This window comes from Macaca mulatta, chromosome 1 (assembly GCF_049350105.2).
Source record: "Macaca mulatta isolate MMU2019108-1 chromosome 1, T2T-MMU8v2.0, whole genome shotgun sequence".
NCBI lineage: Eukaryota > Metazoa > Chordata > Mammalia > Primates > Cercopithecidae > Macaca > Macaca mulatta.
The window spans coordinates 198,259,026-198,284,119 of NC_133406.1; the positions used below are offsets into that span (position 1 = coordinate 198,259,026).

Here is a 25,094-nt window from a genome sequence, read left to right on the forward strand (position 1 = left end):
AAATTATTTAGGCAGATAGTGAGGGTAAGGAAGTCTTCATTAAGGATTTACTTTTAATGAAAAACAGACCCCAAATCATTTTCTTCTCTAACAAAGAGCAGCCTGTAAAATTGAGCTGCAGACATAGACCAAGTAAGCTAGAAGCTTGCAAAGGTGAATGCTGGCAGTTGTGCCAATAGGAAAAGGCTACCTGGGACCAGGCATGATCAAAATGGTGGCTCTATCTTCCCTTCTCTTTGCCAGCCACGTGTACAGTATGGAGCAGACAAGATGGTGCTGGCCAAGTAGAAAGCCTATTGGCATATTAAGATTAGGGTGGAGTGACAAGCCTTCCCCACACGCTATGTAAACATCACACCTAGTTGAACCAATCTGTGGACCCTAGACACTGCCTCCTCAAGCTAGCCTATAAAATCTGCTGCAGTCTGTCACAGGCCGGCTTTTACCTTTTGGATGCCCCTCTCTCTCACAAGAGAGAAAGCTGCTCTACTCTCTCCTTTCTTCTGCCTATTAAACTTTCCACTCCTTAACCCAACCACGTGTGTCTATGTCTTTAATCTTCTTAGCGTGAGATGATGAACCCTAGGTATTTACCCCTGACAACAATGCCACTTCACTAAGGGTGGGGTGTAGTGGCTCATGTCTATAATCTCAGCATTTTGGGAGGCCAAGTGGAAGGATTGCTTGAGCTCAGGAGTTTGAAACTAGCTTGGGAACATAGCCAGACCTTATCTTTACTAGAAATCACAAAAATTAGTTGGGTGTGATGGTGCGCATTTATAGTCCCAGCTACTCAGGAGGATGAGGTGGGAAAATTGCTTAAGCCTGGGAGGTCAAGTCTGCAGTGATCATGTACTCCAGCCTGGGTGACAGAGTGGGACCCTGTCTCAAAAAGAAAATCCATGCAATAAAATATTCAGCCATAGAAAGGGATAAAGTACTAATTCATACTACAATATGAAGTTTGAAAAAATTATGCTAAGTGAAAGAAAGCAGACACAAATGTCCATATATTGTATGGTTCCACTTATGTAAAATGTACAAGATAGCCAAATTCAAAGGCAGAAAGTATTTTGTGGTTGCCAGAGGCTCGGGGGAGGGGGCAGGTAGAAAAATAAGAAATGAATACTAATGGATATGGAGTTTCTTTCTTGGGGGATAAAAATTTCCTGACAAGAATTCACAAGGGAGGTTCCAAGATGGCTGAATAGGAAAAGCTCCAGTCTACAGCTCCTAGCGTGAGCGACACAGAAGACAGGTGATTTCTGCATTTCCAACTGAGGTACCAGGTTCATCTCAAAGGGCCTTGTTGGACAGTGGGTGCAGCCCATGGAGCGTGAGCTGATACAAAGCAGGGCACTGCCTCACCCGGGAAGCACAAATGGTCAGGGAATTCCCTTTCCTAGCCAAGGGAAGCCATGACAGACGGTATCTGGAAAATTGGGACACTCCCACCCTAATACTGTGGTTTTCCAACAGTCTTAGCAAATGGCACACCAGGAGATTATATCCCATGCCTGGCTTGGAGGGTCCCACGCCCATGGAGCCTCGCTCACTGCTAGTACAGCAGTCTGAGATGGAACTGCAAGGCAGCAGTGAGGCTGGGGGAGGGGCATCTGCCATTGCTGAGGCTTGAGTAGGTAAACAAAGTGGCCAGGAAGCTTGAACTGGGTGGAGCCCACCGCAGTTCAAGGAGGCCTGCCTGCCTCTGTAGACTCCACCTCTGGGGGTAGGGTATAGCTGAACAAAAGGCAGCAGAAACTTCTGCAGACTTAAACGTCCCTGTCTGATAGCTTTGAAGAGAGTAGTGGTTCTCCCAGCATGGAGTTTGAGATCTGAGAATGGACAGACTGCCTTCTCAAGTGGGTCTCTGACACTCGAGTAGCCTAACTGGGAGTCATCTCCTAGTAGGGGCAGACTGATACCTCATACGGCCGGGTGCCCCTCTGAGATGAAGCTTCCAGAGGAAGGATCAGGCAGTAACATTTTCCATTCTGCAATATTTGCTGTTCTGCAGCCTCTGCTGGTGATATCCAGGCAAACAGGGTCTGGAGTGGACCTCCAGCAAACTCCAACAGACCTGCAGCTGAGGGTCCTGACTTAGAAGGAAACCTAACAAACAGAAAGGACATCCACACCAAAACTCCATCTGTACATCACCATCATCAAAGACCAAAAGTGGATAAAACCACAAAGATAGGGAGAAACTAGAGCAGAAAAGCTGAAAATTCTAAAAATCAGAGGGCCTGTTCTCCTCCAAAGGAACACAGCTCCTCGCCAGCAACGGAACAAAGCTGGACGGAGAATGACTTTGATGAGTTGAGAGAAGGAGGTGTTACACCTTATAATTTCAAGACTTACAATAAAGTTACAGCATTGTTCTAAGATTGTTCTAGAATTGTTCTAAGAATAAACACATGGGTGGGTTAACAGAATAGAATACAAAGTCCAGAAGTAGACCTTTATACATTTTTTAATAAAGGTGCTAACCTTTATCAGTAAGGAAATAACTCTTTTTACCAAATATTTCTGGAATAACTGGATATACACTGAAAATGAATGAACCTCTCAATTTTACCACACAGTATATACAAAAATTACCTGCAGTGGACCATAAACCTAAATGTAGAAACTAAAAACTATAAAATATTTAGAAGAAAGTATAAGAAACATATTTTGTGACCTTAGAGTAGACAAAGATTTCTTAAATAGGCTTTTTGTGTCCCATCACAAAATTATAAAAGAAAACATTGATGAATTCACCTCCATCAAAATTTTAAAACTTCTACTCTTTATAAAACACTATTAAGAAAGTGAAAGACATGGCATAGAATAAGAAAAGATTTATAATACATATATCTAAAACAAAGGACTAGTTTGAATATATATAAAGAACTCTTGGCCAGGTGTGGTGGCTTATGCATGTAATCCCAGCACTTTAAGAAGTCAAAGATGGAGAATCACTTCAGGCCAGGTGTTTGAAACCAGCTTGGGCAACATGGTGAGACATCATCTCTAATATGTAAAAAACAAAACAAAACTACTTCTACAACTCAATAAAAAGAATACAAACCAGAAACAGTGGTGCATGCCTGTAATCCCAGCACTTTGGGAGGCAAGATTACCTGAGGCCAGGAGTTTGAGACTGGCCTGGACAACATAGTGAGACCTCATCTCTACAAAAAAGATTTTTTTTAATTAGTTGGGTGTGGTGCTGCATGCCTATAGTCCCAGCTACTTGAGAGGCTGGGGCAGGAGGATGGCTTGGGCCTGGAAGGTTGAGGCTTCAGCGAGCCAGGACTGCACCCCTGTACTCCAGCCTGGGCAACAGAGTGAGAATCTATCTCTAAAAATAATAATAATAATAAAAATAAAAATTTTTTAAGAATACAGACCACTCCACTGAAAACGTACAAAAGATTTGAACAGATGCTTCACAAAAGAATATATAAATGGCCAAAACATATTCATGGTCATTAGACATGCTCAAAAGGCAAATTAAAACTACTATTTACTAGATAAACCCTGGCACTTGCATCAGTCTGTCTTGGGTTTGATTGCTTTGCTCACCACTTCAGAGGCTGATCATGCTGAATATAGTATATACTGTACACACTGGAGCCTACACCTTATTAGTTCTCCATGATATGCTCAAATTGGTTGTATCTTCATAAGATTCTTTTCAGAGAAACAATCTACTATATTCTCCAAATTAATTGTTCTTTATGAGGAAGAAGTGAACAGAAACATCCTCTGTAGCCCTCTTTCCTCTTCCACTCTAATTAGCTGAGCAATAGAAAAAGACAGCCCAATAAGGAGAGTAGCAAATGATTAGCACCAATTACTCTAGTACACTCTGTAAAAGTACAACTCAAAAATTAGAAATCAGAAAGAACAGAACTTTAAAATACAATACCTGTTCTCTCTGTTCACCACCCACAGTTTTTCCAGGGGAGTGGTCTTCAAGTTGCTTATTGTCTTGAGATTCACACACCTCTCCTTTAAGTCTTTCAACCTTAAATACAAAAGAAAACATCTTGTAGACTTCTCAATTTTTGTTTGGATAAATCATTGCTTTGTTTTTTAATTATACAAGTAACATACAAATACGCTCTCCTTGTAAAACTTCAACACAGGTATACAGAATAAAAAGCTGTATTTTCCTTCATATTACAACTGTTCCTCCCTTTCCAGAAATAACACTGCTTGGAATGTACCCTACCTGAACTTTTTCATGCATACACACATGTATTAAATATATAAATGGGTTAGATACATAAATTTACAAAGATTTAGACAACTTACCAATCTTTACTTATTTATTCATTCTTTTTATGATTGCATTTTTATTGTGGTAAAATACACATAACACAAAATGTACCATGTTAGCCATTTTTAAGTGTACAGTTCAGTGGCATTAAGCATCATTAAGCATATTATTAAGCACATTGTCAAGCACACTATTGTGCAACCATTACCACCATCCATCTCCAGAACGCTTCATCTTGCACTGAAACTCTATACCCATTAAACAATAACTCCCATTACTCCCTCTCCCCAGCCACTGGCAACCACCATTCTATTAATACTTTCTGTCTCTATGACTTTCACTACTCTAAGCATGTCATATAAGTGTAATCATATATTATTTGTCCTTTTGTGACTGGATTATTTCATTTAGAATAATGTCTTCAATGTTCATTTATGTTGCAGCATGTGTATGAATTTCTTTCCTTTTTAAGGCTGAATAATATTCCATTGTAAGGCTATACCACATTTTGCTTATCTGTTCCTCTATCAATGAGCATCTGAGCTGCTTCCACCTTTTGGCTATTATGAATAATGCTGCTATGAATATGGATGTACAAATATATGTTTAAGTCTCTGTCTTCAATTCTCTGGGGCATATATCCAGAAGTGGAATTGTCAGACCACATGGTGATTCTATATTTAACTTTTAGAGTAACTGTTTTCCATGGTGACTGCACTATTTTAGATTCTCCCTAGCAATGCACAAAGGTTCCAATTTTTCCACACCAACATTTGTTATTCTCTCTTGTTTTGCTAGCAGTCATCCTGATGGGTCTTTAGTCATTCTTACAAAAAAAATTTCTAAAGCACTTAGTATTATGCCAGGTATTTTTTTAGACATTAGATATATGATTATTTAATGAATATAAACTAAAATTGAAGAGATGTATTTAAAATTTGGAAGTACATATTTTTAAAAATCAGTAAATTGCTAAGAAGAAATGGTTAAAAATATAAGCAATTAAAGATTTAGTATTAATAATCTTAAACTTATCCAATATAATAGGGTAATATTTTCTATGTGGTGAACGTGTTAACTATAAACTATTATCTAATCCCTTATTTAAAAGATCCTAGATTTACATATAGCAACAATGTTGCTGTGTAGCATAGGTAGTTAAAATGTATAAAATATAAGTACTGATAGAATACATCTAGGTCAAAGCATGGCATCCCTCTGAGATGTTACAGCCCCCAGTATTGGTCCCTGCTAAAGACTAACCTACATGTTGTATATCTGTGTTGCTTATGCTGTTGATTGTTATGGTAGACCCATTTAAATAAGTTCTAAGAAGTAAATTAAACTTACCATTTCACCAAGCACCTTTTTTTCTGAGTCAAGTGATCGAACCCTATTTCTTAAAGCCAGAATTTCCTCATCCAGTCTCTGATTGTGTTCCTTTGCTTTCTGTAGGTCAGCTGCATCTAAAACAGAGAAGAACACAGTTTACTCAACTGGATCAAAGTTTTAGTTTTAGGGGCACTAACTCTAAAAACGAAGGAAGTGCTATTGCCTGCCCTTCTTGTTAGTCCTATCATGTCTCTGCATATGTGGCTGGCTCTCTATGCAGGAGAGCCACAAGGCTCTCAAGTCTAGTCCTAGAATATTCTACCAACCCAAAGAAACAACAGAGAAAGTTTTATATTACTCACACTAGACCAATGAATTGGACTTTTTGAGTGTAGGGTTTCCAGCAATAGAGGTTCTTCTAGGACCTAGAATTTTAAAACAATTTAGCCTAGCTTAGCTTTTAAAAGTTAAATGACCAAAAAAATGGTCTTCCTACATGCCTTTCAGTCCTGTCTCTTTTACATACCTCCTAGTCCATTTGTTTACAAATCTATTCTTAGAATAATTCCATGCTGTAGCTTTACTGTAAATCTTGAAATTGTAAAGTGTTAACACCTTAACTTTTATTGATCACAAATGGAATATAGGCTTTTTGTTAACCAAACTACATGGTTTTGTTCAAAGTGAATATTTTTATCCCACCTTCAGCTGGTACCATGTCCCAAAATAATATTTTTAACACATAGTAAATATTTTCAGAAATATATATATATTTATAGTAATATACAAACAAAGTTGTGTTAAAAATATTTAACAACTGGTTAAGCATGCACCCTCATCTATAAGAATGTAGCTCTGAAGTAGAGTTCTAGAGAACATTTTGCTGTGCTAAATATTATCTCTTTAGTGGCTGGGAAGACATGGGGCTGGAAGAAGCTAAGACAATTAGGGCAGGTAGGAATGTTTAGAAGACTCAGGACAACAGCTAGTTATAAGTCAACACAGAATTATTCCAGTACCTTCACAACTTTACTGCCATACTAGTATATACCAGCTCACAGTAGTCCTGTGGGTACACACACACAAACTCCACAAATAAAAAACCCAAATGACATTATACCACACATCTTACTCTACAACTTACCTTATTCACTTGATAATATATCACAGAAATCTATTCATGTCAGTGCACACTTGGCTCCATGTCATCTTTAATATCTGCAAAGTATGCTTTGTATAGTCACTTATTTAACAATCTATTATTGGTAAACATACTGCATTTAATTTTACTACCCAACAAGTTATTTCTTTTTTTTTTTTTTTTTTTTTTTTTTGAGATGGAGTCTCGCTCTGTAGCCCAGGCTGGAGTGCAGTGGCCGGATCTCAGCTCACTGCAAGCTCCGCCTCCCGGGTTCCTGCCATTCTCCTGCCTCAGCCTCCCGAGTAGCTGGGACTACAGGCGCCCGCCACCACGCCCGGCTAGTTTTTTTGTATTTTTTAGTAGAGACGGGGTTTCACCGTGTTAGTCAGGATGGTCTCGATCTCCTGACCTCGTGATCCACCCGTCTCGGCCTCCCAAAGTGCTGGGATTACAGGCTTGAGCCACCGCGCCCGGCGTTATTTCTTATTCTCTGTACTTCTTTGTTAACTGGCCACTTAAAAAAGTGGGAAGTATTCTCTCTTCTTCCATTTTCTGGAAGAAATTATATAAATTTAGTATTATTTATTCCTTAAATAATTCCTCTTATTAGAATTCACTAATGAAGCCATCTGAGCCTGGAGTCTTCCTCATGGGAAGATTTTTATTTTTATTTTTATTTTTCATTTGAGTCCGTCTTGCTCTGTTGCCCAGGCTGGAGTGCAGTGGTGCAATGTCACTGCAGCCTCCGCCTCCTGGGTTCAAGTGATTCTCTTGCCTCAGCCTCCTGAGTAGCTGGGATTACAGGCATAGGCCACCACACCTGGCTAATTTTTTTTTTTTTTTTTTTTTTTTGTATTTTTAGTAGATACAGGGTTTCACCATGCTCGCCAGGCTGGTCTTGAACTCTTGACCTCAAGTGATTCACCCCCTCGGCCTCCCAAAGTGCTGGGATTACAGGCATGAGCCACCATGTCTGGCCCATGGAAAGGTTTTTAACTAAAAATTCTGTCTCTTTACATAGATTTAGAGCTATTTCTTCTCAGGTGAGGTTTGGTGGTTTGTGTCTTTTAAGGAATGTGTCCACGTCATCCAGGTCATCAATTTATTGGCATAAAGTTTTTCATAATATTCCCATATTATCTTTTTATTCTGTAGAAATATTCTGTTATTTTTTATATTGGTAATTTGTGAGTTCTCTCTTTTTTCATGACCAATCTAGTTAGAAGTTTGTCAATGTTGTTCTCTCTGAAGATGCAGCTCATGGGTCCACTGATTTACTCTACTGTGGTTCTGTTTTTAGTTTTGTTGATTTTTTTTTTCTTTTTTGAGATGGAGTCTCGATCTGTCACCAGACTGGAGTGCAGTGGCACTATCTCGGGTCACTGCAACTTCTGCCTCCCAGGTTCAAGCGACTCTCCTGCCTCAGCCTCCTGAGTTACCTGGAATTACAAGCGTGCGCCACCACGCCCAGCTAATTTTTGTATTTTTAGTAGAGACGGGGTTTCACCATGTTGGCCAGGATGGTCTTGATCTCTTGACCTTGTGATCCACCTGCTTCAGCCTCCCAAAGTGCTGGGATTACAGGCGTGAGCCACCGTGCCCAGCCACTTTTGTTGATTTTAGCTCTTATTTTAATATCTCCTTCCTTCTGCATGCCTTGGATTTAATTTTCTCTTCTTATTCTGTTCTTATTCTTCTTATTCTTATTATATTTAATTATTTTTTTATTCTTATTCTGCTCACCTTATTCTGGGTTTCTGAGGTATAGACTCAGATTATTTTGAATCCCTTCTTGATTTCTAATATAAGCATTAAATACTATAAAATTCCCTCTAAGTACTGATTTAGCTATGTCACAGAAATGATGATATTGTTGCATTTTCATTTTCTTCAATTCAAAATATTTTCTAATATCTCTCTTATTTTTTTTCTCTGAAGGCATAGTCTTTTTATAAATATCTTTTTAGGCCAGGTGCAGTGGCTCACGCCTGTAATCCCAGCACTTAGGGAGGCTGAGGCGGGTGGATCACGAGGTCAGGAGTTCAAGATCAGCCTGGCCAACATGGTGAAACCCCGTCTCTACTAAAAATACAAAAATTAGCTGGGTGTGGTGGTAGGTTCATGTAATCCCAGCTACTCGGGAGGCTGAGGCAGAGAACTGCTTGAACCTGGGAGGCAGAGGTTGCAGTGAGCCGAGATCATGCCACTATACTCCAGCCTGGGCAACAACATGAGAATCCATCTCAAAAAAAAAAAAAAAAAAAAAAAAAAATCTTTTTAATTTCCAAATATTTCCAACTAACCTACTTCTGTTACCAATTTTTAGTTTAATTCCATTATAATCAGAGAACATAATTTGTATTTCATTTTTTTTCACAGAGATTTACTTTATGGCCCAGGATGGCCTCTCTTTTTTAAATTTTGAACTTTAAATAGATTCTTGGACCAGTGCTTCATATCCATCAGCTAATTCGACTTTAGGACCTGTCTCATCCCCAGTAGCTTTTCCAGAACAATTACCTTCATGAATTTTCCCCAACCAAACTTGGGTATCTTCAGCATTTTTACTTTTCTAATAAAGACATCATGGAGAAGATAACTAGATTGGCAAAGCTTTTCTCTTTTCCAGTGCTGTCTGGAATCAATCTATTGACCACTTCTTTCAAGTCATTCGCACCTTTCAGGTCATAATTTCCATCATCTTCTTCTGGATTTTGCAGACCTGTTGGTGCTGAGCATGAGAGGCCTTCTGTGTCAGATTGTTGTGCTTTTTAGTAAAATCAACACAGAATAGATGAAACAAATAATCATCGGTAGTCTTGACATCAGCGTGAGGTTCAGTCATGGTCTGCCATTTTTTGACAATGGAACACATTTTGTCACGGGTAAATCTATGCCCTGGAAGTTAGTCAGTTTTTGTCCTGAACATCTTCAGCATCAGCTTGAATTTTCTAAATGCAACTTCATCATTCTGCAGATCAGCAAGACTCACTTCAAACACACGACCCCTGAGGCTATTAGATGCAATTTTGGTTCCTTGAGTCCTGGTGACTAGCGTCTCTCCAATATTTCTTATATTGAACATAGCAAGTGCTTTTACATCACACCAATCTTTCTTAGAAAATGGATCAACCACTTTAGCTTTGGCTCCCTTTTTGCTACCTTTCATAAGGTGCTTGTTCTTGCCAACAGCCATGGTGCTGCTCACAGAGCCAAAGGCTACATGAGATGTTTTGATACAGGCATGCAATGCGTAATAATCATGTCATGGAAAATGGGTTATCCATCCCCTCAAGTATTTATCCTTTGTGTTACAAACAATCCAATTATACTCTTTAAGTTATTTAAAAATGTACAATTAAATTATTATTGACTGTAGTCACCCTGTTGTGCTATCAAATACTAGATTTTATTCACTCTTTCTTTTTTACCCATTAGCCATTCCCTGCCTCCCACTGAAACTGCCCCTCTACTCTCCTTCCCAGCCTCTGGTAACAATCTTTCTGCTCTCTATGTCGGTGAGTTCAACTGTTTTGATTTTTAGATTCCACATATAAGTGAGAGCATGCAATGTTTGTCTTTCTGTGCCTGGCTTATTTCTGTTAGCATAATGACCTCCAGTTCCACCAGGATGGTCTCTCTTGGTGAATGTTTCATGGGTATATGAAAAGAATGTGTGTTCTGTTTCTATAAATATCAATTAGGTCATTTTGATTGCTAGTATTTTTAGGGCTTTTATATCCCTACTGATTTATTTCTGTTTACTTGTTCTATTAATTACTAAAAAAGCAGTATTCATTTTATAATTGTATTCATACATTTTTAAAAGGAGGGATGCCTAGTTGTAGAATTATTTAAAAACTGGTAAACATATTTAAAAAATTTTTAGCTGTTACCATTCAAATATTCAAATTTCATTATATTATTGCTAACTGGTAGCATTTTTATATAGGCAAGCTAGGGTCAGATTAATTCACCACTGATTCAAGCCTACTGGCTTCCCAGTGAACAAATATGTATAAAGTATTGTTAAATGCATTATAAAGTATATTGGTATCAGTGGTCCCAGTAAAAGATGCATGATTTGTGTTGATCACAGGTTTGGGAGTCAGACATACAAAGATTCAAATACCAGCTCTGATACTTATTGTAGCTATTGGATAACTCACTTAACTTTGCCATGACTCAGTTTGCTTATCTAAGAAAAGGGGATACTACTACTCACTACTTGGAACTGCTATGAGGATTAGATGAGATATGTGTATTCAGGGTAGTATGGCCACAGACTGTTGTGAGGATTAGAGATAAAGCATGTGAAGTGCCTGGCAAAGTACCTGTCACTTAGTAAGCACTTAGTACCTGTCACTATTAAATGGTAGTAGTAGTGGAAGTAATAACAGTAGTAGCAATAGCAATAACAGTAGTAGTACTTATTATTTTAATTCCAAAATATTATTATTTTAAAACCTATTATTAATGTATATTATATTATTTCTTAATGTATTATTATTAAATAATAATTTTTTAAAAAATTTATTCTTTTGAGATGGGGTCTTGCATTATTGCCGAGGCTGGAGTGCAGTGGCACAGACATGGCTCACTGCAACCTCCAACTCCTGGGCCCAAGCCTCCCAAGTCTTTGGGACTGCAGGCATGTACCACCATTCTTGGCTACTAAATAATAATTATTATATCTTCTTGAATGACTTACCATTTTCTTTCTGCTTTACCAAATTTTCCTTCAATTTGTCAATTTCTAGTTGAGCCTTCTTAAGCGCAGAATCTAAAAAAAGAAACAAAATATTTGTATAAGGAACAAATGATTCGTATAATAATCAAATTTCCAATGACTCTCTCTCTCTGGAACACTTTCTTTCACCTGGCTACTGCCCTGGAGTTTCTGCTTAAATGTCAGCTCCTCAGGGAATTTTCCCAGACTTCCCTCTTAGAGTTCCTACTGCACCCTATATTTAGCCCTATCCCTGCTTATCTGATCTCGTAATTGTCTTTCCCTAATAGTTTCCTCCATCAGATTTCATGATTAAGAGGAATTTAAACCACTGTAAACAATGGGAAAAGCTGAAAGTTTTTAGGCATAGTACTACCAGTTTAGTGAAAAGAAACTACACCCAGAAAAAAGTAAAAAGAATTCCTGCAATCAGTCATATTTAGAATTTTGCCAATAGCTGCTAGAAATATCAAAATAACAAAATTTCAGGAAATAGCTTTTGATACTATGCGAGAATTGTATAAGGATGGCACAACGATATTTAGGAAGACATGATGCATTGGAGTCTATTGGATTTGGGTTCTCTACCTCAGGTTTTATCCTTTTGTCTCCTGTGGTCTCCTCATCACCAGCAATATTGCTGGTGGATCTCCTATATTATCAGAATGAAGAACCTCCCAGAAGTAAGAGACTAACATGAATTTTATAACAGGTCACTTCTAACCACAGAGTGAGTTCATCAGCACAATTGTGAAGGTTTTATTATTACATCTGTTAACACTCAGTTCTTTAGAGTAAATCCCAGGATAACCTACCAGATTCACCTAAAACTGTATTCCTAACTATAGCAATACTATTACTATTACTGTTACCATAGCAGCAACTATCAGTGCCAGATATATGTATCATCATAACAAAGCTGCAAAGTAGATATTCATGCTTCCATTTTATAGATGAGATAAACAAGACTCAGAAAAGTTAAGCAACTTGCTTAACATTACACAACTAGTAAACGGTATGACTGGGATGTGAACCTAGGTCTGTTTACACTGAGCCAGAGATGTAAAAATAGCTTCTGTTTTACTAAAAGAACAGTTTTCCAAATGTATTCCTCTATGGAAGAAGGAGAGAAAGTAAAGTGAGGGCAGGTGGAAAGGATATTCTACAAAGAGGGAATAACACGAGTAATACAGGAGGTAGCACAGAACAAAGGAGACGACATAGGAGGGAACACTGAGTAGTTCAGGAACTACATATAGTCTAATACTGCCCAGTCTGTAGTGCAGAGAATTAGGGAAGTGTGGGATATGAGCTGGATACATAGGCAGAGGTCAAACCAGAAAGACCTATTTGCTACACAAGAGAGCTCAGAATTTATTACGTGAACAGGGGCTTCCAAACTGTATTCTGTGAACCTCAGAGTTCTGAAGAGGTACTTCAGGTGTTCTGAAAACATTTGACTTAATTGCTATTTGAAAAAAAATAACTATTTTTGGAATAGCACACATAGTGAAATATATTGCTCCAAATTTAAATAATATCGGACTACCAAATTTATTAACTTGTATGGTCAGGTTAGTTTCTGCCATGTTTGTGAAGATACTTGAAAACTATAGCTTTCTGGAGTTGGGCACAGTGGTTCACACCTATACAACACTTGGGAGGCTGAGGCATAAGGATTGCTTGAGGTCAGGAGTTTGAGACCAGCCTGGGCAAGTAAAACCCCCTTCTCTACAAAAGATTTAAAAATTAGCCAACTGTGGCACTACACGCCTACAGTCCTAGCTACTCATGAGACTGAGGCAGGAGGATCACTTGAACCCAGGAACTCAGTGAGTGAGTGATGATCATGCCACTGTACTCCAATCTGGGCAACAGAGTGAAACCCTATCTCTAAAAAAAGAAAGAAAAAAAAAAGAAAATTGTAGCTAGTTGTAGCTTTCCAATAGTCCTCTTAAACCAGTAATATTTCTAAAATTGTATTGGTTGTAACTTTTCTTGAGATCTCTCTATCAGATTAACAGTTTTACTTTCTTAGTCTATTTCTAAGTCTCTTTCTAAGTCTGGTTAGCATAGATTTAAAAAAAAAAACTTTTTTACTGATGGAAAATTTCATATATATACAAAAGTAGCTAGAACAGAGTTATGGTAATACCTACATCCATCACCCAGCTTTTAACAATCACCAACTCACGGTCAATCTTGTTTCACTTATATCCTTACCTATTATATTAATTTTCTAATGTTGTATAACAAATTACCACAAACTTAGTGGCTTACAACAGCATCCATCTACTAGTTCACAGTTCTCTAGGTCAGGAGTCTGGGCATGGTGTGCCTGAGTTCTGTGATCAAAGTCTTACAAGGCTGAAATCAGGCTGTTGGCCAGGCTATGTTTCTCTCTGAAGGCTCTGGAGAAGAATTCATTTCCAATCTGATTCAGCTTGTTAGCTGAATTCAGTCCTTGAGGGTGTAAGACTGAGGTCCCCATCTCCTTGCTGACTGTCAGTTGGAGGTCTCTCTTGGCTCTTGGAGGCTGCCTGCATTCTTTGTCATGTGATCTTCTCCATCTTCAAAGTCATTGTTTCTTTTTTTAAGTCATTAATGAAGAGTCTCCCTCATGTTAAATCCCTCTTGCACTTCAAATCTTTTTTGCCACGAAATGTCCTGACTCTTTCAAGAGCTCACCTGATTAGATCAGGCTCATGCAAGAAAATCTCCCTTCTTTAAAGTCAGTTGGTTTGGGACCATAACTACACTTACAAAATCTCTTCACAGCAGCATCTAGATTGTATTTTGTTGAATCACTGGGAAAAAATGTGTATATACCGGGGGTGGGGCTCTTGGAAGCCACCTTAGATTTTCACCTAATATACTTATTTCCCCCAGTTCTTATATTTTTAACAGCTTTATTGAGGTACAGTTTACATACCTTAAAAATTACTTATTTCAAGTGGACAATTCAATGGTTTTTAGTATATCTACAGGTATGCCACTATCACAATCTAATTTTAGAACATTTCCATCACCCTATTAAGAAAATCATACCCACTTAGTCCCAATTCTCATCCCTAGCCCTAGACAACTACTAATCTACTTTCCTTTTTTTTTTTTTTTTTTTTTTTGAGACAGGGTATCACTATGTTGCTCAGGTTGGACTCAAACTCATAGGCTAGGTGATTCTTCTGCCTCAGCCTCCCAAGTGGCAAGTAGTTGGGTACATAGGCATGTGTTACTGTGCCCAGCTATGCCAATCTACTTCCTATCTCTATAGGATTGCCTTTTATGTGCATTTCATCTCAATGGAATCACACAATACATGATCTTTTGCATCTGACTTATTTCACTTAGCTTGTTTTTGAGATTCATCCATGTAGCAGGTATAAGTACTTCCTTCCTTTTTACTGGCAGATAGTATTATATCATATGAGTACCAGGAGTCCTCAAGATCACCCCCAGATTTGGTGATATGCTAAGAGGACTCACAAGACTCAACATATGTTCATACTCAAAGCTAAGATTTCCTACAGCAAAAAGATGAAGCAAAATCAAAAAGATGAAGCAAAGGGAAAGGATGCACAGGGCAAAGGCCAGAAGAAACCAGGAACAAGCTTCCAAGAGTCTGCTCCCAGTGGAGTCACACAGGATATGTCTCCAGCAGTAAACTGTGACAATACATGTAAAATGTTGTCTACCTGGGAAGCTCATGAAAGACTCAGCACCTAAGGTTTTGTTGAGGGCTGGTCACACACACACTTTCTGCCTAGCATATACCAAGACTCTTAAAGGAAAGCAGGTATTCTGCATGGACCACATTGTATAAACAGCTTAGGCACAGTGAGCCACTATTGGTTAAGGAATGGTGGAAACCCTCCCAAAATCCAAGTTCTCAGATGTCAGCCAGATGCTTGTGACTGTTATAGCAGTCCTTTCTCTAAGGATAGCAGTGTTGGATGTGCTGTTAGCTACTTTCTGCCCAGTATGGATATACTGCATTTTGTTTATCAGTTCACCAATTGACAGACATTTGGGTTGTTTCTAACTCTTGGCTATTGTAACTAATAGTGCTATGAACATTTACATACAAGTCTGTGTTTCTCCTGGGTAGATAGCTAGGAATGGAATTTCTGGGTTGCGTTTAATATTTTGAGAAACTGTTAAATGTTTTCCAAAGTATCTTCACTATCTTACCTTCTTACCGGCAATGTACAAGGGTTTTAATGTTTCCACATCCTTGCCAACAATTGTCACTGTCTGTCTTGTTTAGCACAGCCATTCTAGTGAGTATGAAGTAGACTCTCATTGTGGTTTTGCTTTGCACTTCCCTAATAACTAATGGTATCGAACATCATTTTTTTAATCGACAAATAATAATTATATACGTTTATGGGGTACAATGTAATGTTTTGACATATGTTTATATTGTGGGGTGATTAAATCAAGTTCATTAACACATCCACCACGTCACATACCTATCAATTTTTGTGATGGAAGGTGCTGAGCATCTTTTCATGTGCCTGTTGGTCATTCACATATCTTCTTCCTGGAAATGTCTTTTCAAATCCTTTGCCCGTTTTTTTTCTTTAAGACAGGGTCTCACTCTGTCACCCAGGCTGGAAAGCAGTAACAATCATCGCCCACTGCAGCCTTAAACTCCTGGGCTCAAGCCATCCTTCCACCTCAGCCTCCCAAGTAGCTAGGACTACAGGCACATGTCATGACGCCCAGCCCCTTTGCTCATTTTTAAATGGGGCTGTCTTTTAATTATTAAATTGTAAGAATTTGTTACATATTCTGGATATAAGATCCATATCAAACACATGATTCACAAATATTTTCTTCTAGTCTGTGAGGTGTCTTTTCACTTTCTGATGGTATGTTTTGAAGTGTAAAGGTTTTAAATTTTGATTTAGTCCAATGTATTAGTTTTTCTCTTCACGTTTGCTTTTGGTGTCATATTTAATGTATCACTGCTTAACCCAAGATCATGAAGATGTATTCCTTGTTTTCTTCTAATAGTTTTATAGTTTTAACTTACATTTAGCTCTGCGATCCATTTTGAATTAATTTTTGTGTAGCTGTAAGGTAGAGACCTGTATTATTTTGAAGCAAATCCTAGACATCATTTCATTCACTTATGAATGTTTCACTATATATCTCTAAAAAATAAGAACTATTTTTAAACAAAAAATTAATTTAACAAAAATTTAACAATTCTTTAATTCATATGTCTAGCAAGTGTTCAAATTTCAAATTGTTTTATAAATGTTAAAAATTTGAATCAGGATTCAATAAAGGCCACACATCATAATTGGTTAATAAGTCTCCTAAATCTTTAAAAATTCATCTTTTTTCTTGATATTCATTTGTCAAGGAATAAATATTTTATATGAATTCTTTTTCATTCTTGAAAAAATTATCATTGAAAAAAATTTTCATTTTCATCCAAATTTTATGATGTGATAGTGAGCTAAAGAATAAACTAAAGAGAGCTAAAGGGATTTATTTTTAAAAAGAGTTTGTTGAAAGAAACAAGCTAATACTTGGGAAACACTGTCATATTACACATGCCTAGCTATAAATTCTGCTGTAAGTGGATGACTCAGGAAGTTACAGATGGTGCACACATTGATACTGCACACAACATTCCAAAAGGACTTGCTAATTCAGCTTCCCAAAAGTCCTAACAGACTCACTGTAGAGGTGGCTTTCAATTGATATGTTTGGGATTTACCCTATAGAGCAACTGCTGATAAAAGAGATTGCTATGTAATTGTGTTCTGTTGTGTCCAAATGTAGCCACTATGGGTGCTGAATATCCTGCTTTTCCTTTTTCCTCTTGTATTGCAAGCAGCAAATATTGCTTCTCATCACGCTCATGTGGCCAAATTTATTTTCTTTTTAAATTGTGTTTACTGATAAATACATTGCATACAGTAAAATTCACCCTTTTAAGTGTATAGTTTGATGAATTCTGACAAATATGTACAATTGTATATCCACCAACCCAAACAGGATATGGAACATTTCCATCATTCTGAAAAGTTATTTGTGTCCACTGTTTAAAATGTATTTATAAAAAATTTACATCCTGATATTCTGTTTTTTTATTATTTGTTATTAATCACATAGTTTGGCGTAATCATTATTGTTTTATACATTTAACATTTTTAATGTTTATGATTCTGAAGTAACCTATATATTGTATTTGTAAAAGAATCAGTCACGGATTAAAAATATAGAAAGGAGATAATTATAATTTAAAAATTTTATACTAAATTCTAGATAAAGCAAAGATGTAAATATAAACAATAAAAGTACCCCCCCCAAAACCAGGGTAAATATCTTCAATAATCTTGTAGTGAAGAAAAGGCTTTAAACATGAAAACTCAGAAGGCATAAAGAATAATTCACTTAAACCCAACTTGATCAATATTAGCATTTATGGTAAAAAAAAATAACAACAACAACATAACATTTATAACCAACAAAAGGCTGATATCCACAATATATAAAGAACTCCCACAAATAAATAAAATAGGAAAAATATACAAGAGACTTGAGCAGGAACTTCACAAAGTTGTATATCCAAATGAGTAACAACAACAACAAACATACAAAAAGATTTTCAACTTAATTAGCAGTCAGGGAATACCAATTAAAGCAACACTTAAATACCACTATACACTCAACATAAAAGGTGAAGTGAATAAGACCAATAGTACCAAGTATTGAAAACCAAGGCGGAGGAACTAAAATCTCACATACAACTGAAGAAAGCTTAAATTAGTATAACTACCTTGGAAGACCAAAGTAGAACCTGCCCATAACCCTTGGATTCAGTAATTCTACTCTTACCACAATCAGAAATGTGTAATAAGCACACTGAGACATATACCAAAATGTTTATAGCAGCAATATTTATAATAGACAAAAACTGACAACACAATTGTCCATCAGTAGAACAGATAGATTGTAGTATGTTTATTAATGAAATATTATAAACAGCAGAGTGAACAAACAACTGCTACATATAACAAAATGAATGAATCTTGTAAGACTGAGCAGGAGAAGCAAACCATAGAAGGCATACTGCGTGTAGTCAAACACAGAAACTGCATTCAAAGTCAGGACAGTAGTTACTCTGAAGGAGGAGGAAGGATGTAGAGACAGAGAGAAGGAACACAGCGGGCTTCTGAGAGGCTGGGAATTTCTTGTGGTGAGTGGTAAACACTTATGAGTTGTGAACTTTTGGTAGATATGTTTGGGCTTTGACAAAAATTCCTAGCATGGTAGAAAATGAGGCTGTTCATCACTTCTATGTGTTTATCTTTTTTTTTTTTTTTGAGACGGAGTCTTGCTCTGTCACCCAGGCTGGAGTGCAGTGGCCAGATCTCAGCTCACTGCAAGCTCCGCCTCCCGGGTTCACGCCATTCTCCTGCCTCAGCCTCCCGAGTAGCTGGGACTACAGGCGCCCGCCACCTCGCCCGGCTAGTTTTTTGTATTTTTTAGTAGAGACGGGGTTTCACCATATTAGCCAGGATGGTCTCGATCTCCTGACCTCGTGATCCACCCGTCTCGGCCTCCCAAAGTGCTGGGATTACAGGCTTGAGCCACCGCGCCCGGCCCTATGTGTTTATCTTAAAGACTTTTTTCTCAGTGTTTTTTTTCTCATGTTCCACCCTGAGATGAGATCAGTACAGTTAAAGCATGATCAGAAATGGTCATCTGAAACCACAGCTTACCTAATTTACACTGTTCTTTCTCCTTCACTTGTAGTTCATCAGTGAGTCTTTGAATCTCTTCATGGGCCACCCCTAACTTCTTTGCTACTTGTTCCATTCCTTTTCCTAGGTAGTTTTGTGATGTTTTGTCTTTTTCCAGGTCTTCATTATGAGACTGAAATAAAACTTCTGTTAGTAATAAAACAAAGAGCAAATGTACTCTCATGACATTTTGCTATTTTCTATTAATGTTTTAAAGAAAATTAGCAAACAATATCTATGTGTATTTCCGTGTGTGTGTGTGTGTGTGTGTGTGTGTGTGTGTGTGTATTTCTTTCCTTAGGTTGAACCAAACAAAACTGGTAATATTTGATTGTTTTTACTTATAAACATGCGGTTTCATATGGTTCAACCTAACATCCAAGAGATATAAGTGTATTGTTATATTTCTTTGCAGTATTTTTTATTCATATACATTTTTACATAGTCATAATACTAATACATGTACAAGTTTCTGTCTGGCTTTTTTTTTTTTTTTTTTTTTTTTTGAGACAGAGTCTCGCTGTGTCGCCCAGGCTGGAGTGCAGTGGCCGGATCTCAGCTCACTGCAAGCTCCGCCTCCCGGGTTTTTACGCCATTCTCCTGCCTCAGCCTCCCGAGTAGCTGGGACTACAGGTGCCCGCCACCTCGCCCGGCTAGTTTTTTGTATTTTTTAGTAGAGACGGGGTTTCACCGTGTTAGTCAGGATGGTCTCGAACTCCTGACCTCGTGATCCGCCCGTCTCGGCCTCCCAAAGTGCTGGGATTACAGGCTTGAGCCACCGCGCCCGGCCCTGTCTGGCTTTTTAAATTTAACATTATACAGGAACACTTCTCTGTAAATTCCTGTACAGATTTTGTTATGACAATTTTTTTTTTTTTTTAGATGGAGCCTTGCCCAGTCACCCAGGTTAGAGTGCAATGATGCAATCTCAGCTTACTGTAACCTCCGCGTCCCAGGTTCAAGCGATTCTCCTACCTCAGACTCCCAAGTAGCTGGGATTACAGGCACGCACCACCACGACCAGCTCATTTTTTGTATCTTTAGTAGAGACGTGATTTCACTATGTTAGCCAAGCTAATCTCGAACTCCTGACCTCATGATCTGCCTACCTTGGCCTTCCAAAGTGCTGAGATTACAGGCATGAGCCACTGGGCCCAGCTTGTAATGATAATTTTTAAAGGCTGTATTGTGTTCCAGCATGGCTATAATATAATTTCTGTCTCACTTAAAAATTTGGATAGCTTCCGATTTTTGCTATTGAAAATAATACTGTGATGTATAGTTTAATCTTGGGTTACCTCCCATGCTTAAATTCATAGCGTACACTTTATTCACCAGACTTACCTATTAATAACATTTCTCTAGATCAAAAACATTAAATTCCATGAACAGAATTGAATATATTTAAAATAATGTACTATATACTCTAAAGAACTCCTTAAAAGGTGAACTACAAACATATTTGTAAATAAAAAATATGTATAGTCCCAAGGTGATTTTTTTTTTTTTTTTTGAGATAAGGTTTTGCTCTGTCGCCCAGGCTGGAGTGCAGTGACATAATCTCAGTTCACTGCAACCTACACCTCCCAAATTCAAGCAATTCTCCTGCCTCAGTCTCCCTAGTAGCTGGGATTACAGGTGTGCATCATGATGCCTGGCTAATTTATGTATTTTTTAGTAAAGACAGAGTTTCACCATGTTGGCCAGACAGGTCTTGAACTCCTGACCTCTGGTAATCTGTCTGCTTCGGACTCCCAAAGTGCTGGGATTATAGGTATGAGCCACCGCACCTGGCCTAGTCTCATGGTGATTTTTAAAAGCACATAACATACATAGATTGTTTAAATTTTAATACATTCAATAAAAATCAGCTATGATGTTAAATGAGTGATTTTTTCCTCCTCAAATTTTTGTGATGTGTTCATAATACTTTTATGCATAATTTGATAATTTTTACAACATGACTTTTTTTTAAAGAAATGAGGTCATGCTCTGTCACCCAACTAGAGTGCAGTGGCGTGACCATAGCTCACTGCAGCCTCCAACTCCTGGGCTCAAGCAATCCTCCCACCTCAGCCTCCCATGTAACTGGGACTATAGGCACATACCACCACATCCAGCTAAATTTTTTTATTTTTCATAGAAACTGAGTCTCACTATGTTGCCCAGGCTGGTCTTGAACTCCTGGCCTCAGGTCATCCTCCAGTTTTGGTCTCCCAAAGTGCTGGGATTATAGGCATGAGCCACCACATCTGGCCATGAATCTATACATTTTCATATATTGAAACAAAATACTTCCAAGGTAAAAGCTGATTTGTAATTAGCCACAATTATGAAGTAAAGGATTATAATTTCTTTTTTTAACCTCACTTAGATTTTTTTAGACTGTTACACAGGTTCTTTTTTTTTTTTTTTGAAACGGAGTCTCGCTCTGTCGCCCAGGCTGGAGTGCAGTGGCGTGATCTCGGCTCACTGCAAGCTCCGCCTCCCGGGTTCACGCCATTCTCCTGCCTCAGCCTCCCAAGTAGCTGGGACTACAGGTGCCTGCCACCACGCCCGGCTAATTTTTTTTTTTTTTTTTTTTTTTGTATTTTTAGTAGAGACGAGGTTTCACTGTGTTAGCCAGGATGGTCTTGATCTCCTGACCTCGTGATCCGCCTGCCTTGGCCTCCCAAAGTGCTGGGATTATAGGCTTGAGCCACCGCGCCCGGCCTGTTACACAGGTTCTTGATGTTCTCTTTGTAGAGACTGGTGGATTTGTTCCAATTTCTTCTTAACAAAATTCAACATATAAATGAAATGTACATAAATCAGTCTTTGTGAACAAAAATGTCATTTTGGCTGGGTGTGGTGGCTTACCTGTAATCCCAGCATTTTGGGAGGACAAGACAGGAGGATTACTTGAGCCCAGGAGGTTGAGGCTGTAGTGAGAGGAGATCGTGCTACTGCACTCCGGCACTCCAACCTGGACAAGAAAAACAGAGAGAGAGAAAATGTTTAAATCTTCAACTAAAGTATAAAAATGAATGATAAATTTTAGCAAGATTGCTAGATATAAGGTCAATATATAAAAATATTATAATTTAAAATACCAGTGACAAATAAGTAGAAAATTAATTTTTTTAAAAATATAGCATTTATTAATAGCATCTAAAAATATGAAGTACCTCGGAATAAATCTTTTTTTTTTTTTTTTTTTTTTTCTTTTTTTTGAGACGGAGTCTCGCTCCGTCGTCCGGGCTGGAGTGCAGTGGCCGGATCTCAGCTCACTGCAAGCTCCGCCTCCCGGGTTTACGCCATTCTCCTGCCTCAGCCTCCCGAATAGCTGGGACTACAGGCGCCCGCCACCTCGCCCGGCTAGTTTTTTGTATTTTTTTTAGTAGAGACGGGGTTTCACCGTGTTAGCCAGGATGGTCTCGATCTCCTGACCTCGTGATCCGCCCGCCTCGGCCTCCCAGAGTACTGGGATTACAGGCTTGAGCCACCGCGCCCGGCCACCTCAGAATAAATCTAAGAAAAATGTGCAAGATCTTTGAGGGGAAAATTATAAAAATGTACCTACATACATTAGTAAATTAATAGATATTTCATAATCACAGATATCTAGCAAACAATTTGAGTTTATATATGGCGTGAGATAAATTTATTGCAAGCTCTAAAATTTCATGTATGGACTTGGCATCTTTCAGCCTCACAGAAGCCCCAAAAAAGCCTAGCCATCAGTTACTTGGCCAGAGTATGTCCCCCATCCAGAGAGAAAGAGTCTCCATCTGGCCAGTCCTCTATCAGCTGGAGCAGCTGTACTCCACCCAGTCCTCAAACTAATGGGTTTCACTTCCCTGCCAGCCCATGGAATTTTTCAGAGAAGCCAATCACATATTCCCAGGGGAACCAGGAGGCACCTCATCTTCTTGTCACTACAAAGCCTGCCTCCCATACCCTCTACGAGTTCATTCTATTCCTGAGAGTAACCCCTTGTGGCCCTGCATAGCATAGCATATCTATCCTCTTCCCATAGGCTGTGAATATATGTGACTAATAAACTGTTATCAATCTCATTTCTGTCTAGTGTCAGGTGTTATGTATTTGGCTATCCTGTGGTATTGAGGGCAGGCATTCCTCACCAATGGGAAACAGAACTTCGATCAGGATTTGGGGAGCTTTTTTTTTTTTTTTTAGCATATGTCTATATCTAATTGTTCCATTTGTTGAAAAGGTTATCCTTTTCTCATTGAATTACCTTGTCACCTTTGTTGAAAATCTGTTGATGGTGTACTTGTGGGCTTATCTCTGAACTCTCTATTGAGAGTTCCATTGATCCATAGATCTATCTGAATGCCAAGAATGCATTTTCTTTTTTTGAGATGGAGTCTCACTCTTTAGCCCAGGCTGGAGTGCAGTGGTACAATCTCGGCTCACTGCAACCTCCACCTCCCATGTTCAAGCGATTCTCCTGCGTCAGCCTCCTGAATAGCTAGGATTACAGGCACTCACAACCATGCCTGACTAATTTTTGTCTTTTTAGTATAGACGGGGTTTCACCATGTTGGCTAGGCTGGTCGTGAACTGCTGCCCTCCGTTGATCTGCCCACCTTGGCCTCCCAAAATGCTGGGATTACAGCTGTGAAACATTGCATCCAGCCCAGGAGTATATTTTATTGATTGCTACAGCTTTATGGTTAAGTCTCGAAACCAGGAAGTGTTAGTCCTCCAACTTTGTTCTTTTTCAGTTTTTTGACTAGTCTAGGACCTTGCATGTCCACATCAATTTTAGAATCACTTTGTCAGTTTCTACACATAAAAAAAGTGACTCTGCTAATTATTTTATGCTCAGGCTCTTTACAACATTAGTTAAAACAAAATATTAGCTTTAAGCAAATTGGGAATGTAACACAAATGTTACAGGCCATATTTTATCATAAAATGAGTATCTGGGGTTTTGTTTGTTTGTTTTTGTTTTGTTTTGTTTTGTTCTGTTGTTTGAGACAGGGTCTCGCTCCATTCCCCAGGCTGGAGTGCAGTGATGCAATCATGGCTCACCACAGCCTCGACCTCCCAGGCTCAGGTGATCCTCCCACCTCTGCCTCCCGAATAACTGAGACTACAGGTGCATGCCACCATGCCTGGTTAATTTTTGTACTTTTTGTAGAGATGGGGTTTGCCATGTTGCCCTGGTTGGTCTCAAATTCCTAGGTTCAAGCAATATACCTCCCTCGGCCTCCCAAAGTGCTGGGATTACAGGCGTGAGCCACCGTGCATGGCTGGAGAATCTGTGTTAATACTTTCTGGCTATTATTAGAAAACTATGATCTAAAAGTGATTGAGTAGATGGCATTAGAGTCATCCAAGATTTCATCCACCATTCTCAATTTGTTTTACAGATTCCTTTTCATTAATAACTTAGTTCATCTTCCCTTCACCATTTACACTCTGAGCCTTGTTTTCGTTCTTATTCTTTATTACTGCAAAACTACCCCTAAGTTTCCCACTTCCAATCTGGTCCCTATGTAATCCATCCCCCTACTGTTGCTAGAGTAATTTTTCTAAAACATGAATCAGATCATGTTAACTGCCCTCTTAAAATGATTTAGTGATTCTCTAGATCTTTTATAACAAAGTCAATAATTCATATATTCAAAAATATTTTTATGCCTTTAGCATAATCCAGGAACATCAAGCATAGCCCAGGTGTCAAATCCAAACGCCTTAGTTTAGCATATGGTTTCACCATGACGTGGTTCCTGAAAATATCTCCAGCCAGGTCAGGCGCAGTGGCTCAAGCCTGTAATCCCAGCACTTTGGGAGGCCGAGACGGGCGGATCACGAGGTCAGGAGATCGAGACCATCCTGGCTAAT

General features: G+C 38.5%; 1 protein-coding gene and 1 pseudogene across 15 annotated transcripts in view; both read right to left on the minus strand.

Moving 5' to 3' along the window:
- The window catches only part of CCDC30 (coiled-coil domain containing 30), a 192,114-nt gene that overhangs the window by 151,799 nt on the left and 15,221 nt on the right, over window positions 1–25,094 (minus strand). For 11 of the 15 annotated variants that reach the window (XM_077961314.1, XM_077961364.1, XM_077961282.1 and 8 more), the window contains 5 exons: window positions 22,098–22,203; window positions 19,218–19,371; window positions 11,455–11,526; window positions 5,621–5,736; window positions 3,917–4,015 (listed from right to left, as the gene is read on the minus strand). In XM_077961314.1, coding sequence (XP_077817440.1) covers window positions 3,917–4,015; window positions 5,621–5,736; window positions 11,455–11,526; window positions 19,218–19,371; window positions 22,098–22,112 — 456 coding nt within the window. In that variant the 5' untranslated portion in view covers window positions 22,113–22,203. The remainder of the gene's footprint in view (window positions 1–3,916; window positions 4,016–5,620; window positions 5,737–11,454; window positions 11,527–19,217; window positions 19,372–22,097; window positions 22,204–25,094) is intronic. The other 4 variants (XM_028835131.2, XM_015137069.3, XM_077961356.1 and 1 more) reach the window with 2 other exon arrangements.
- Window positions 9,517–10,062, minus strand: LOC697295 (small ribosomal subunit protein eS1 pseudogene; annotated as a pseudogene).